The sequence below is a fragment of the Bos javanicus genome, chromosome 13 (genome assembly GCF_032452875.1).
Source record: "Bos javanicus breed banteng chromosome 13, ARS-OSU_banteng_1.0, whole genome shotgun sequence".
NCBI classification, from domain to species: Eukaryota; Metazoa; Chordata; class Mammalia; order Artiodactyla; family Bovidae; genus Bos; species Bos javanicus.
This window is the reverse complement of record NC_083880.1, coordinates 43,257,268-43,274,297: the sequence shown is the minus strand read 5'-3', so window position 1 is coordinate 43,274,297 and position 17,030 is coordinate 43,257,268. Positions and strand designations below refer to the sequence as shown.

The following is a 17,030-nucleotide window of genomic DNA, read 5'->3' as shown; positions in this document are numbered from 1 at the left end:
AAAGACACCCCCAGCTCCTCCCTGGCTTGCTAGGGCCTGGGCCACTAAGTCTGTCATAGGTGCTTCTTGAATCGATGGTCATTGTCCAGCCCAGTGCTGGGCCTGGTTAGGGATACTGACGTGGGAGGCGCCAAGGCCCTTGCTGTCCATGAGTCAACAGTCTTAAGTGAACAGACAAAAACAAAATGTGAAAAGAAGCAATTTCACTAGGGAGTATATAAGTGATGAACTGCAAGGTCATAGCAATTAGTGTAAAAAATACAAGGAAATCAGAGCAAGATGAGAAGGTTTAATATGAGAAGCAGTTCACTAAAAATGGACATCAGCAAGCACCCTGATGGCCTCTGGCAGCAGAGCTTTCTGCATGGTGACAAGTCATGAATACATACAAAGAACATCTTCATGTGAAATAAACCTCATATGCACACACCACCACCATCAGACAAAGTCAAGAGACAAACAGACAACAAATTTGGAAAAATGTTTGCCACACAGGCAAAAGACAAGTATCTTACTGATCAAATACATAAAGAGCTAATAACTTCCCAGGTGACACTACTGGTAAAGAACCTGCCTGCCATTGCAGGAGACATTCGATCCCTGGGTTGGGAAGATCCCCTGGAGGAGGGCATGGCAACCCACTCCAGTGTTCTTGCCTGGAGACTCCCATGGAGAGAGGAGCCTGGCGGGCTACAGTCCATAGGGTTGCAAAGAGTCGGACATGACTGGAGCAACTTAACACACACAAACATGCACACAAAATAACTGAAAAAAAAAACAATCGCCCTCAAAAAAATAAGCAGGAATACATATATCACACACACACAAATACAAGTGACCCTTAAATGTACAAACAGATGCTAAACTTCACTGCTAAAAAAAGCACAACTGCACTCTTACAGAATTTGTCACACATCAGACTGGCAAAATCTGTTTGACAATCGGTTCACACTGTGACTGACAGGTGCTAAGCCTCCTTCCTTCACTGATGGTTGGTGGGAACGTGAATTCTGAGAGGCAATCTGGAAAATCCGTATCAAAACCACAAATTCACTTTACCTTTAACTCAACAACCCTGATTCTGGTGAACATTATTTGAAAAGGCAAAACTGTGCAGTTTTTTAAATGTTAAGCTAACTTGGAAATGAAAAATACCCCATCTCTAAACAGAACCAATGCTCAAAAAGCTGAAATGCAGCTGTTTTTTCCATCCTGGGTGGGGGGAAAAAACCCTCATGACACAGCAGAAATACCTATGTGAGTCCGGGTTCCTCCTCTTCTGTGTCTCTGAGCAAATCCTTTAACTTCCCTCAGCGTTGGTGTGCCAGGAACCCTCTTTAGGAACGAGACGTCACGGAGTTCTCACAAGTATATTTAACATTTATTTTGTTCTAACAGTGCGTGCGGCATTCTGCTCACACCAAAGATGCAAAGGACAGGAAATTGGCGGGGGGGTGGGGGGTGGGGGTGGGGGGGGGGGTGGGAATTAGCTTGGTTAAAGAAAACTCAAGCAGGTATGACATTTCCCTGAACAACCAAAAACACTAGAAGAACTTCCAAGTTGGGGCTGGTACCTGCAAGCACTCCCAAGTTCACAGCTATCTCCTCTTAGGGCCTTTGGCTAGGTGAACAAAGCCTTGAAGACAGCAGCCTCTAGTAGACTTAGATAAGTGGCTTTACAAAGTTTTGTTTCGCTTTTTTTTGTACCGGAGTATAGTTGCTTTACAATGTTGTGTCATTTTCTGCTGCACAGCAAAGTGAATCAGCTATGTATGTACATATATCCCCTCTTCCTTGGATTTCCTTCCCTTTTAGGTCATCACAGTCCACTGAGTAGAGTTCTCTGTACTATAACATTGGTTCTCATATTTTGCTTTATTTTAAATCATGGTTCCTGCATCACAAAAGCTCCAATCAAGAGGGTGATTAAAAATTAAAAAAGAAGACACAGATCATTGCAAATGCCAGAATCACACACCTTGCAGCCAAAAAAACCCTGAAATATAAAATAGAAGCAATATTGTAACAGATCCAATAAAGACTTCAAAGATGGTTCACATCAAAAAAAAAAAAAAAACTTCTAAAAAATAAGCAAGTGGAGGAGACTGCCACATCCAGACTACTACCACTGCCTTCTCCCACCCATGAGTTCACTTCGTAAAACCAAGATTCTCTTGATTTCACTTTGTAAAATCATTGATGGGGGCAGAGGAGTAGAGGAGAACTGTGCTGGATTGAGTTCCCTTGAAAAAAACTGTTTTAAGCTCTCTTTTTAAAATAAAAAAGGGTTCGAGGGGCTTCCCTGGTGGCTCAGACAGTAAAAGAATCTGCCTACAATGTAGGAGACCCAAGTTTGATCCCTGGGTCGGGAAGATCCCCTGGAGAAGGGCATGGCAACCCATTCCAGTACTGGAATTCCATTCTTGCTTGGAGAATCCCATGAACAGAGGAGCCTGGGGGGCTACAGTTCATGGGATCACAAAGAGTCAGACATGACTGAGCAACTTTTACTTAAAACAAGGTTCAAATGCCAAGTGAACCTTCCCAAAGAGACCAGTGCCTGGAAGACAGGATCTCTAAATGGTCTACCCAACAAGAAACCCCAAAAACAAATACTAAAAACCAAAAATGGTTCCTGCTTCCTGATAGCAGAATAATTTTGGAAGCTATAACAAAATAATCAGCAAAAGCCAAGTGATACCCAGAATTCAATATAATTCCAAGAAATGGGAGGTACATGTGCTCCAAGGTATGTAATATTAAACTAAAACACATTGATAGATAGAGCTGAAGAAACACAAAATCTAATCAAATGGTGTAGCTAGCTACCTCTGTAAAAATTACAGATGGAATCAGACTTGAAAAACTAAACATGTGACTCAAATCTAAGTGCACTATGGGACACTTCGTTCTTTTTAACATTTATTTTTATTGAGGTGTAATCGACATACACGATTTCACTAGTTCCAGGCATACAACACAAAGATCCCACATCATCCTTTAATTAATGAAGTCCCTATTACAGACAGTTGCTAGGGTTCAGCACATCCATTAGAGCCACAAAGACCCTGTCACAGCCTGGCCATCATCACTTAGGAGCTGCAGCAAGCTGAGAAGGCAAAAGACAAAAAAGGTATCTTGGGAAGATAACCCAAGCCTATGGGATGACACAGTGTGTTTCTCTTTTGTTTTCTTGGCCATGCCTCGAGACACGTGGGATCTTAGTTCCCTGACCAGGGATCGAAACTGCACCCCTTGAAATGGAAGCATACAGTCTTAACTGGATGGCCATGGAAGTCCCAGACATGGTGTTTTCTTAGGGAGTGAGCATCTTTACATACTCAGGAAATAGACCCCCAACTTCACTGTCATATAAACCATAAGGGCAAGAATTTTTATTTTTATTTTTTTTGGTTCGCTGTTTATCCTCAGTGGTCAGAATAATTAGGAACACATGACAGGTGTTCAGAAAATAACTGGTGAATGAGTGAATTGAATACGGATCATTAAAGTTCTTATGACATAGGAATCCGTGCATATTTAGCATTTAAAGTGCAATGTGTATAATATTTGAGACTATTTGGCCTAATAGAATTACAGTCAGCCTTATAATTCCAATTTTAAATACATATTTTGAGTAAAGGATTTACGCATGTGATCTTAAATAAAAATCTTATTAATTTATAGACAGTTTTGAGAACATAAGAATACCAGTCACCACATTTATAGTTTAGTTTATTTGATTCTAAAAGAACTAGAGCTCTTGGGAAGGTTTGTCACATAATTAAAATTCTTAAAATAAAATAAATTAAAATGAATATAACGTAAAGTATTTAAGCATTTATCTAAGATTGCAAAGGGGACCAAAAATTCATACATATTTAAAATGATGATTTAAATTTTGCTAAACTTAGAAATAAGATTTACAAGCTGAACTTAAAATTTAAGAAATTATTAGGATTTTAATCTTAATTTTAGATTACTAATTTTAAAAAAATAAAAGGAAACTTCTAAAAGGTCTTTTCTGAGTTTTCTAAATGTCTTTTCACACATGCGTACACTTACATATAGAGATACAAATGCCCTTCTGTTCAGTTCAGTCGCTCAGTGGTGCAGACCCTTTGCGACCCCCTGTACTGCAGTATGCCTGCTTCCCTATAAATTGAGCAATTATTTAAGCATTTCACTAGCGCCCTCTAGTGTCTAAATAGAGAAATAGCACAGGTAAACAAAATACTTTGTAAAAGCCTCCAGTTCAGTCCAGTCTCTCGGTCCTGTCTGACTCTGCAACCCCATGGACTACAGCACACCAGGCCTCCTTGTCCATCACCAACTCCCGGAGCTTGCTCAGACTCACGTCCATTGAGTCGGTGATGCCATCCAACCATCTTATCCTCTGTCATCCCCTTCTCCTCCTGCCTTCAATCTTTCCCAGCATCAGGGTCTTTTCAAATGAGTTAGTTCTCCACATCAGGTGGCCAAAGTACTGGAGCTTCAGCTTCAGCATCAGTTTTTCCAATGAATATTCAGGACTGATTTCCTTTACGATTGACTGGTATGATCTCCTTGCAGTCCAAGGGACTCTCAAGAGTTTTCTCCAACACCACAGTTCAAAAGCACCAATTCTTTGGTGCTCAGCTTTCTTTATAGTCCAACTCTCACATCGATGCATGACTACTGAAAAAACCATAGCCTTGACCAGATGGGCCTTTGTTGGCAAAGTAATGTCTCTGCTTTTTAATATGCTATCTAGGTTGGTCATAGCTTTTCTTCCATGGAGCAAGCATCTTTTAATTTCATGGCTGCAGTCACCATCTGCTATGATTTTGGAGCCCAAGAAAATAAAGTCTCTCACTGTTTCCACTGTTTCCCCACCTATTTGCCATGAAGTGATGGGACTGGATGCCATGATCTTAGTTTTCTGAATGTTGAGTTTTAAGCCAACTTTTTCACTCTCCTCTTTCACTTTCATCAAGAGGCTCTTTAGTTCTTCTTCACTTTCTGCCATAAGGGTGGTGTCATCTGCGTATCTGAGGATATTGATATTTCTCCAGGAAATCTTGATTCCAGCTTGTGCTTCATCCTGTCCAGCATTTATCATGGTGTACTCTGCATATAAGTTAAATAAGCAGGGTGACAATACACAGCCTTGATGTAATCCTTTCCCAATTTGGAACCAGCCTAATAAAAGTTCAAATTACTACGTAAGATATTTACATGAAAAAATATATTTTATCAGTGAGTATTTTCAATATAGTGAGGAACTTCACAGTGTACCTTCACTCTCCCGGTATTCTGGGTGAAAGTAAGTGAATTCCAAAGAGGCTATATGCAATAGGTGACACCTGAACTGGGTCCAAAGTTGGAATTATACCCCACAGTCATAGAAGGAAAGAAAAGAGAAAGTAGTGAGAAGAAAGAATGAGAGAGGAGAGAGAGAAGCAGAGAGAGAGAAGCAGTCAAGAGAGAGAAAAACGTGGGCAGGGGCAAGCTGTCTAGCTTGATTGGAGTGGGTGAGAACACGGTGAAAAGTATGTGTTTATACACATCATTTCTACCAAACTGCAGTCATTCTCCTCTGTGGCAACAACAGTGTGAGCTGAAAACAGGCAAAGTGGTACATTGTTGGTATTTTATTTGTTTAATTATTTATTTTCCACGACATGTGGGATCTTCCCAGATCTGGAATCAAGCCCATGTCCCCTGCATTGGCTGGCGGATTCTTAACCACTGGACTACCAGGGAAGTCTGGCCTTACTGTTAATGTTGACCCCCATTTGACTGAACATGGAACTTGAGGTCTTTCTTGACTTAGTTTCCTTTTTCTTCTCATCGAGGGAACTCTAGCCTTGAAACATAAAGCGTGACACTTCAACTCAGCGTTCATTGTCACCGGTCAGATCTGCATCAGAGACTTCTCCCCATTTCCTCGTAATCCTTCTCTAGGACCGCCAAGTCCTCCCTGGCCTCTGCAAACTCACCTTCCTCCATGCCCTCCCTGATATACCAGTGCAGAAACGCCCTCTTAGCGAACATGAGATCAAACTTGTGGCCCAGACGGGCCCAGGCCTCTGCAACCGCCGTGCTGTTGCTCAGCATACAGACTGCCCGCTGGACCTCGGCCAGGTCCCCTCCTGGCACCTCTCGGGGGGGTCGATCATTGATGCCCACCTTGAATCCAGTCGGACACCAGTCTACAAACTGAATAGAGTTCCTCAACTTTGTGGCCGCAATCGCCGCGTTCACCTCCTTGGGGACCACATCCCCTCTGTAGAGCAGGCAACAGGCCACGTACTTCCCCAGGCGAGGGTCACACCTGACTAGCTGGTGGGAGGGCTCAAAGCATGCAGCTGTGATGTCTGACACAGAGGGCTCCTTGTGGTGGGTGCTGTCGGCAGACAGGATGGGGGCGAAGCTGGTCACTGGGAAGTGTATCCGCGGGTAAGGCACCAGGTTGGTCTGGAATTCGATCAGGTCCACATTCAGGATGCCTTCAAACCGGAGGGAGGCAGTGATGGAAGATGCTGCCTGGCTGATCAGCCTGTTGATGCTGGCATAAGAGGGACGTTCAAGGTCAAGTTTGCCATGACAGATGTTGTAGATGGCCTCGTTGTCCACCAGGAAGGTACAGTCCACGTGCTCTATGGTGGGGTGGGTGGTGAGGATGGAGTTGTAAGGCTCCACTACAGCGGTTGAGATCCTAGGGGCTGGGTAGACGGAGAAGTCCAATTTAGTCTTCCCACTGTATTCTACGGAGAGCTGCTCCAACAAGAGAGACGTAAATCCCGACCCAGTGCCTCCTCCAAAGCTTCGGAAGATGAGAAACCCCTGAAGCCCACTGCAGTGTTCCGCCTGGGGAAAGTATTCATAAATAAGAAATGAGAATTCAGCCAAATAAACCTAGAAGCAGTGGTAACTGTGGGACACAGCCAGTACCCAAAAACAGAAAGTTCTGGTTTACCATTGTTATCACCATCACAAACATGTTTACTTTGAAACATACTTGAGCGGTTACTTCCGGAGTGGGGGAAATCCTTTAGAGTTTTGCTATAAGCTGGGCATAAACATTCAACTGTCTTTTGCTACCCTCTATGAATGTACATGTATATGAGCTAAAGTATATGTATATGAGTATATAAATATATATGTGAGCTAAAGGTGTTTATCAATAATGAAGAAAATGACAAGCAAAATATTGAAGCAATATAGTTCCCCACCACCACCCCTCAGTAGATGAAATATCTGTCATTTTTGTACCCAATCTACTGTGCTGATGTGAAAAAAGCACCATATTCCCTAATGATGATGCCAAACACCAAAATATTTACTAGACAGAGGATTCTCCAGACAGGATTTTAAAGAAGAATTCACTGTCAGTAAATAGAGGAACTGATCTCCAGGGAGGACGTGCCTCCTGTTAACTTTACAACTCATGGTCACTATTGGAAAATGACAAGTTTTAGAGGGAAGTCTCTGGTAACCAGACAAGTCATGAGTCGGCAGAAGCAAGAGTAGACGGTGGCTAGTCGTTTAAAAGAAGGAAATCCTGCCGTTTGCGACAACGTGGATGGACCTCAGGGGCGATTAAGCAAGGTGAAATAAGTCAGACAGAGAAAGACAAATATTGAATCATCTCACTGACATGTGGAATCGAAAAAGGCCAAACTCATAGAAACAAAGAGTAGAATAGTAGTTGCTGGGGTGGGGTGGGGTGGGGGGGCATGAAGGAGAAAGGGGAGATGCTGGTGGTCAGAGGGCATAAACTTCCAGTTATAAGATTAATAAGTTCTGGGGGTTTAACGTACAGCATAGTGACTGTAGTTAACAGCACTGTATAGTACACTTGAACGCTACTAAGAGAAGAGATCTTTTTTTTTTTAAAGGTTTTTTTTAACGTGAACCATTTTAAAGTCTTTATTGAATTTGTTACAATATTACTTCCATTTTATGTTTTGGGCTTTTTTGCCTGAGAGGCATGTGAGATCTTAGCTCCCTGAGAAGGGATCAAACCCCATCCCCTGCATTGGAAGGTGAAGTCCAGTGGTTACACTAAACTGCGAGGGAAGCGAGAATAGATCTTAAATGCTGTCACCACACACAAAAAAGGTAATTATGTGAGGGATGGATGTCTTAAGTATCCTGATGGTGGTGATCATTTGATAATATATATGTATATTTGATAATAGGAATTAAATCATCTTGTTGTACACCTTAAATTTACACAGTGTTTCCCTGGTGGCTCGGATGGTGAAGAATCTGCCTGCAGTGTGGGAGACCTGGGTTCAATCCCTGGGTTGGGAAGATCCCCCAGAGAAGGGAATGGCAACTCACTCCAGTGTTCTTGCCTGGAGAATTCCATGGACAGAAGAGCCTGGTGGGCTACAGTCCATGGGGTTGCAAAGAGTCAGACACGACTGAGCAACTAACACACTCTACTCCATATGTCAATTATATCTCAATAAAGCAGGGGGGGATAAAATAAAACATTTCTTCATGCATGGGAAAAGGAAAAAGAAACAAAGGAGTTGACCAGGCCCGTGGGGTAAGTGTGAGGCTTCTCCCCTCTCTAGTAAGGAAGGTTGGCAGTGCCAGCATCAGGACCAACCCAGCTCTGAGCATGCTCATGTCCGGGAGGCTTCACGGTAGAAGCTGGGTGATGGAGGGGAGGGAGAAAGTGCTGGTGCTGGCTAGGTGGGCCCCCAGGGACCCCGGGCACTCTGAATGGCCCCGGAAGGAGAAGGGAGCCACTTGCCAGCTTGCGGATCCTCTCCAGCACCAAGTCGAGGATCTCCGGCCCCACAGAGTAGCGCCCTCGGGCGTAGTTGTTCGCAGCGTCTTCTTTTCCACTGACGAGCTGCTCAGAGTGGAAGAGTGAGCGGTAGCTGCCTGCACGCACCCCGTCTGCAGACAGGAAAGGAGGTCAGTGCAACCCACACCATCCCACCCCTAATTTGTGCGCAGCCCCCTTTCTCTCCACTAATATCATAGAAAGAAATGAATTTAAACTGCCCAATTGGCTTTTTCAGTCTAGGAAAAGGTGTAATTATTCCCACGTAAATGGAAAGCACCTTTTTCCATCATCCCACCCTTTATTAGTTTATCGGGGCTGCCCTAACAAATTACAACAATCTTGGTGGCTTAAAATGGGGGAGGTTGGGCTTCCCTGGTGGTGCAGTGGATAAGAATCCTCCTGCCAATGCAGGAGATACAGGTTCCATCCCTGGTCCAGGAGGATTCCACATGTCACAGAGCAACTGAGCCCATGCACCACAGCTAGAGAGTAGCCCCCACTCACCGCAATGAGAGAAAGCCTGAGCACAGCAACAAAGACCCAGCACAGCCAAAAATAAAATAAATTAATTTACAAACAAAACCAAGGGAGTCTTATGGTCTCATAGTTCAGGAGGCCAGAAGTTCAATGTCCAGGCATTGGTGGGGTTGGCTTCTTCTGGAGGTTCTGCTGGAGAAACTGCCCCCTGCCTCTCTTCCAGCTCCTGGTGACTGTGGACAGTTCTTGGAGTTCCCAGGCCCACAGCTAGTCATGCCAGTCTCTGTACTTGTTTGTTTGGGTTGTGGACCCAGTTAAGCACATGGGAACGTACATTACCTACGACAGTAGGCTCCAGGTCCATGAAGAGTGCTCTGGGCACATACTTCCCAGCTCTGGTCTCACAAAAGAAGGAATCAAAAGATGCACGAGTGGGCTCTGTTTTAGCAGGTGCCAGCAGATCCTGACCACCATCGAGAACAACACCATCTGGCTGGATTCCGTGTTCCAGGCAATAGAGCTCCCAGCAAGCACCCCCAATCTGGACACCGGCTTGGCCAATGTGGATAGACAGGCACTCCCTCTGAAATGAGCCATAGTAAGAAGTTACAACTGTGTGCATCTTCCTAACGTGACAACATGAACTACATCACTCAGCATGTCTGCTCATGACTGACAGAAACCAGGCTAGCCTATGCCAGCAAGAGAACTTGATGATAAGGCTAATGAAAGCTGTGTCATGGAAACCAAAAACCAGGGTACGGGTAAGCTTCAGGAATGATTGAACTGGACTTCCCTTGCTATCCAGAGGTTAAGACTCCACACTTCCATTGCAGGGGTCATGGGTTCTATCCCTGGTTAGAGAACTAAGATCCTATATGCTGTGTGATGCAGCCAAAAAAAAAAAAAAGAAAAGGAACAAGGGAATCAAGGACTCTAGTTCAAGGAACATAAATTAAGCACCTATTGTATGATGAGCTAAGAAGGAGTTAAGACATACTATATATGAATAAAATCAAGCTTACTCACCCAGAAAAAAATTTGTTATTAGAAAGGAATAAAACCAAAATTGATGTACAGCCTGATACATATTAAAACCCACTGCAGTAAATTAAAGATGTTATCATTTCATATCTTGAGATTTCACTTTTCTTATGTGCTCTAAATAAAAAAGGATGTGCTAAGCTTAAAAGTAGAGCAAATTTCACCAAGGAAACAGGCTAGAGATTTAACAACCCCAAAATACAAAAACTCCATATCATAATAGGCAAAAATGTTGATGTATATAAAAAGGATTTATGTATAACCCTTCATATATAAGAGCTATGTATAAGGCAATTTTATATACATCATTTTTAAAATACTTGAGATATCTATTAGAAAAATGGGCAAATGACATAAGCGAATGAATTACAAAAGAAAGAATCCAAAATGGAAAGATTTAGGCAGAGTGGCATTCACGGCACCATTATTTGCAAGGGTAAAAACCAAGAACCAACATAGTTAACCATTCACTTTTTGGTGGCATTTAAAGGAAAATAGTACAATGGTATGTTATGCAAACTTTTATATTTACCCCCCCAAAAAAACCTGTATGACATAGGAAATGCTTATGTTAAAATGTTGAATGAAAAGCATATGTTATGTAATTTATATAAAGTATGATGTCAGATACATTTAAAAATGAGCTTGCTGCTGCTGCTGCTAAGTCGCTTCAGTCGTGTCCGACTCTGAGCGACCCCATAGACGGCAGCCCACCAGGCTCCGCCATCCCTGGGATTCTCCAGGCAAGAACACTGACTCCAGGGTTGCCATTTCCTTCTCCAATGCATGATAGTGAAAAGTGAACGTGAAGTCGCTCAGCCATGTCCGACTCTTCGCAACCCCCATGAACTGCAGCCCACCAGGCTCCTCCGTCCATGGGATTTTCCAGGCAAGAGTACTGGAGTGGGGTGCCATTGTCTTCTTGCTGCTGCTGCTGCTGCTAAGTCGCTTCAGTCATGTCCAACTCTGTGCGACCCTGTAGACGGCAGCCCACCAGGCTCCCCCGTCCCTGGGATTCTCCAGGCAAGAATACTGGAGTGGGTTGCCATTCCTCCTCCAATGCATGAAAGTGGAGAGTGAAAGTGAAGTCGCTCAGTCATGTCCAACTCTTAGCGACCCCATGGACTGCAGCCCACCAGGCTCCTCTGTCCATGGGATTTTCCAGGCAAGAGTACTGGAGTGGGGTGCCATTGTCTTCTCCGATTGCCTTACTCAGCATAAAAAAAGAATGAAATTATGCCATGTGGAACAACATGGATGGACCTGGAGATGATCATATGAACTGAAGTAAGTCAGACAGAGAAAGACAAATATCATATGATATCACTTATATGTGAAATCTAAAATATGATAAAAATGAACTTATTTACAAAATGGAAACAGATCACAGACATACAAAACAAACCTACGGTTACCAAAGGGAAAGTGGGGAGGGATAAATTAGCAGTTTGGGATTAAAATACACACACTACTATATATAAAATAAGACTTCCCTGGTGGCTTAGACGGTAAAGCGTCTGTCTACAATGCAGGAGACCCAGGTTCAATCCCTGGGTCGGGAAGATCCACTGGAGAAGGAAATGGCAATCCACTCCAGTACTATTGCCTGGAAAGTCCCATGGACAGAGGAGCGTGGTAGGCTACCGTCGGACACGACTGAGCGACTTCACTTACTCATATATAAAATAGGTAAACAACAAGGTCCTATTGTATGGCACAAGGAACTATATTCAATGTTCTGTGCTTAAGTCACTCAGTCATGTCCAACTCTTTGCAATCCCATGGACTATAGCCCACCAGGCTCCTCTGTCCATGGGGATTCTCCTGGCAAGAATACTAGAGTGGGTTGCCATGCCCTCCTCCAGGGGATCTTCCCAACCCAGTGATTGAACCCAGGTTTCCTGCACTGCAGGCAGATTCTTTACTATCTGAGCCTGTAATAAACCATAATAGAAAAGAATATGAAAGAGTATATACATATATATACTTCAATAAAAATAAATAAATGAAGTAAAATAAAAATAAGCATAGAAAAAAGTCTTAAAAATGCATAAAAACATTAACTCTAGTTATATCTAGGGAGAATTTTTTATCCTCTTTAAACGTACCTATTTTCATTTCCATTGGCCTCCCCTTCCTCTCCCACTTTTAAATCACCATTCACTTCTTTTTTTTTTTTTTTTTTTAAGGCAAACAACTTTTTGTGGTAATTTAAGTATCTACTCACCTAAGAGGAGAAAAAGTTAAATCCTAAAAATCTAAAAGAACAGCAATTGCTGGCTTTAGTAACATTGTGTTCCGATTGCCAATTGTCATGGAACAAGTCTGTGCAGAAGGGTAAGAGGTCTATTTGCTGCAATATCAGGACCCTTCAGGCTGTCTGTCTGATCCACTAATAGGCAACTCTGCCCTCATCTGTCTGTCCATGGCTGCACTTTGCCAAGGTCTGAGTTATTGTTCAGTCCAACTCTTTGTGACTCCATCGGCTGCAGCATGCCAGGCTTCCCAGATGCCACTATCTCCCAGAATTTGCTCAGATTCATGTCCATTAAGTCAGTGATGCTATCCAACCATCTCATCCTCTGCCATCCCCTTCTCCTCCTGCCTTCAATTTTTGCCAGCATGGGCGTCTTTTCTAATGAGTCGACTCATCACATCAGGTGGCCAAAGTATTGGAGCATCAGCATCAGTCCATCCAATGAATATTCAGGACTGATTTCCTTTACGATTGACTGGTTTGATCTCTTTGCAGTTCAGGGGACTCTCAAGAGTCTTCTCCAGCACCACAGTTCAAAAGCATCAATTCTTCGGTGCTCAGCCTTCTGTATGGTCCAACTCTCACATCCGTACACGACTACTGGAACAACCATAGTTTTGACTCTACAAACCTTTGCCAGCAAAGTGATGTCTTTGCTTTTTAATATGCTGTCTGGGTTTGTCATAGCTCTCCTTCCAAGGAGCAAGAATCTTTTAATTTCATGGCTGCTGTCACTATCCAAAGTGACTGAGACTGGACCACAAAAAGACACTAGCTGGAGGTTGGGGGTAGTTTCTCTGGCTGGTCACACCCCCATCATCTGACCTGGACTCTGTTCCTGCTTAGCTGCACAAACCCTGTACTTTGCCTCTCTGAGTCATGTGGCCTAACAGTGCTTTATCAGGAATTCAAGTGCACAAATCGAGTAGAACTTCCCTCTTGTCGTTTTTCTGTGCCACCATGTCTCTCACAATAAAAGCAGTGAACTTCACTTAGTATCAACCAATTTTTCCAATCTCTTTCTGGCACAGGAAAGCCTAAACAGCACATTCCATCAACAGCCTCCTCACACCCCATCTGCAAAGCACAGCTTTCTCCTCTCCCCTCAGGAAGAACTCAAGATGATCTCAGTACATCAGCTACTGTAATCAGATCAAAACTTACCTACATGTCAAGATTCAGGTACAAACTTGAAAGCAGTGGGGGTGGGGTGGAGGTTTGTTGTTTCTACATCATTAAAACCACTTACATGTGGACTTCTCTCACAACCTCCTCCCCTGGCTGTTTTTTACCCAGTCCACCAGTCCACAGGGCACTTGTCTTAATTATTCACAGTAAAAGTAAACACCAACATGGAAAAAAATCACTGCTCTTCATGGGGACTATTCCCCTGTGTGATGCAGACATCGGAGTGAGACTGAGCCTTTTGAACTTAGCAAGAATACTTGGCCCAAGAAGGACAAATCTTGCCCATACTGGTTGCAGAAGCAGCCGAGTTTATCTCATAACTATGTCCCTAGGGACAGAAGGCTATCTTGACCTTATTCTTCTCTTAGCCTCTTCCTCCTTTCCAAACTATCTGTTAAAATGATCACACTATTTAAACAAACAAACAAAAAAAAAATGCCCACAGAATATCAGTAGTGATGTCCAAGCACTAATAAATGCAGCTTTAAAGCTTACTGGAATTATTGGGACAGCACAATTTTCTAATTACTTTTTATTTTGAGATAAATATGAATTGTAGATTCATGGATCGCTCACCCATTTTTCCACAGTGGAAATATCTTGCAGGGTCACACCCAGAATATCAAAATTGATACAGTAAAAACACAGTGGGTTTCCAATGCAGCAAGCACTCCTCATGTAGAAAGGCAAAATTTTTCAGATCAAAACAATATAAAACAAACATCCTTAAATTTGGAGAGAGTGTCCAACAGGGAGAGATGATAAAAGATGAAAAAAAAAAGCAAAAAGCAGTTTGAATGCTTGCTTCCATTGAAGAATTAAAAAATTCTAAGATACTAAAATTTACTGTGACTGGAACATAAGAGATTACACTGTTGGTGGGAACGTAAATTGGTCCAGCCACTGTGTAAAACTAAAAATAGAACTACCACTTAATCCGCAATTTGACTCCTTGTATTCCAAAAAAACAAAAACACTGAAAAGACACACGCACCTCAGTGTTCATAGCACCGCTATTAACAATAGCCAAAAAATGAAAGCAAACTAAATATCCGTTGAAGATGACTGGGCAAAGAAGAAGCGGTATGATACAGTGGAATATTACTCAGCTATTAAAAAGAACAAATGTTTGCAATTTGCAGTAAACTAGATGGACCTGAAGTGTATTATAAAGTCAGACAAAGATTACATGTTATCACTTATATATGGAATCTAAAAAAAAATAAGCAAATGAATATAATAACAGAAACAGACTCACAAAGAGAACAAACTACTGATTACCAGTGGGGAGAGGGATGGATGGAGGTTCAAGACAGGGGTGGAGATTAAGAAGTACAAGCTATTATGTACAAAGAATAAGCTGCGAGGATATAGTACACAACACAGGGAATACAGCCAATATGCCACAGCAATTATACATGGAGTATGACCTTTGAAAATTATGAATCACTATACTATATACCTGTAATTTATATAATATTGTAAGCAACTATATGTCAACTAAAGAAAGAGAGAATGAAAGGAAAGTGGATCTTAAAAGGTGGTCTCCAAACAGAATTATTGTTAAGTGTGTATTAATTATTGTCCACAAAGAACTACACTCAAGAGAGAATAAGACAGAGGTCCCTGTACTTCACCTGGCCACGCATTTGTGAGCTTAGCAAGAGCAACCTAGGTCTAAAGTCCCCAGAAACTTTGAAAGCGTAACTAAAAACGAAGCTACTGATTCCTACTGAAAGATCAGCACACTCACTCTAAAGCAAATGTAAAAACTAAAGAAAGAAGATCTTGGCTCAGTGCTTCCACTGAAGGCAAATCAATGAAGCTTTTCCCAAAAATAGCAGAATTATAGATGAACAGGTGAAAGTCAGAGTAGATTTAAATCTGATCCAAACACAGATATTGAAAGAAACAAATGTCTCTTTAAATATTTTGTCTCTTGTAGGAAGAATCTATGAAGAATTGTTTGGTGGGGAAAAGCTGCGAGGATATAGTATGATATAGTATGATAGGATATAAAGACACAGGATGAGTAAAGTTTGCTATAACTATTGACAGCAGCACTTACCATGCTGATCTGAAGGTGCCCCACTGCCCGTGGTAATGACAGGAGGCACCAGCCCAGGTAAGCTTTATCACAGGGCAGGAAATGACCCCACCTGAGGGCTGCACACTTAAAGCAGCACAGCCTCTTTTCAGTTTTTCACTTTTCTGGGATCAAAGGAGGTGTGACAGGCCTGCCTGAGTCTGCTGGGATAAAATCTGTGCACAACCACTGATGAATTTGCTAAACTTTATCCAAATCTGCTTCTAACATATACCTAGGTTGAAAATAACAAATGTCTTTTAAAAAAAAAAATCCTCCTCTCATATTAAGAATGTATGACAACCGATGAATGTTTCACTTGGTAAGTAGTTTTACAAAAACACTGTTTGATTTTTTTTTCCTCTTCACTCCTTAACTTTACTTTCTAATTCATCACATTTGTATCTGTTACTGCCTCTTTGAATCCTGTTTTTGAATTTTTAATTGAAGGTAATTGCTTTACAATGTGTTGGTTTTAGAATGATTAATTTATACATTAATTTATATTAGTATACTAGTTGCTGAATATATGTAATATCAACCTACACAGTGATCGATGTAATTGCATACAGCTGAAGATTCTGGAAATAATCTAGAAGGAAATCCCCCTAAATAGTATTTGTAAATTTATTGTTGTAAATCCATGATTAAAGGACTTTAGGTGACATTTAGGTCCAATTAAGGTAACAGGAAGATCTTCTCTGGGAGGGAAATCTAGTCTGATTATTACAAGAAAAATAATGAGAGAAAGAGGATTCAGGGAATGTTTGTCATGTATTCAGCACTGTCCTAGGCAGAGTAAGACATTCCATTTGGGAACGGGATTTAGCAAAAGAAAGTTGATCTCTTGTAGGATCAAGATGGTTCACCAGACTTTTCACATCTTTGAGTACCCAGCCCTCATACTAATCCACTATCCTCTGCTCTGTTTCTGCAGTACCTAGTAAAATTTGTCTCCTATTCATCACTTCCCTAGTGTGTAGCGGGGGCATCTTATAGCAGGAATTCAATAAACACTTGTGAGTAACTGAACAAAATAGTAGGTTACCAAGTGTCTAAAAATAGGAAAGGGAGGCTCTGCCTAAAATGACAGTATTCTGATTACTGATAAGAAACCCCTCCCCACTGAGAATCCCAGTCGACATCCTGGATTACCTCTCACTGTGGGAACTGATGATCACAAATCC

The 17,030-nt window shown here is 42.1% G+C and overlaps 2 protein-coding genes across 3 annotated transcripts in view; both read right to left on the bottom strand.

Moving 5' to 3' along the window:
* The window catches only part of ASB13 (ankyrin repeat and SOCS box containing 13), a 300,312-nt gene that overhangs the window by 110,714 nt on the left and 172,568 nt on the right, over positions 1–17,030 (bottom strand). The gene's annotated exons all lie outside the window — the stretch shown is intronic.
* On the bottom strand, positions 1,469–16,276 carry TUBAL3 (tubulin alpha like 3). Of its 2 annotated transcripts, XM_061436470.1 has the most exons (4): positions 15,826–16,276; positions 9,608–9,851; positions 8,753–8,901; positions 1,469–6,852 (listed from the first exon to the last, which is right to left on the bottom strand). In XM_061436470.1, the coding sequence occupies exons 1-4, from the start codon at positions 15,826–15,828 to the stop codon at positions 5,908–5,910; spliced, it is 1,341 nt and encodes a 446-aa protein (XP_061292454.1). In that variant the 5' UTR covers positions 15,829–16,276; the 3' UTR covers positions 1,469–5,907. The 2 variants fall into 2 exon arrangements, with proteins under 2 accessions (XP_061292454.1, XP_061292453.1); XM_061436469.1 differs by having other exon boundaries at positions 9,608–16,276.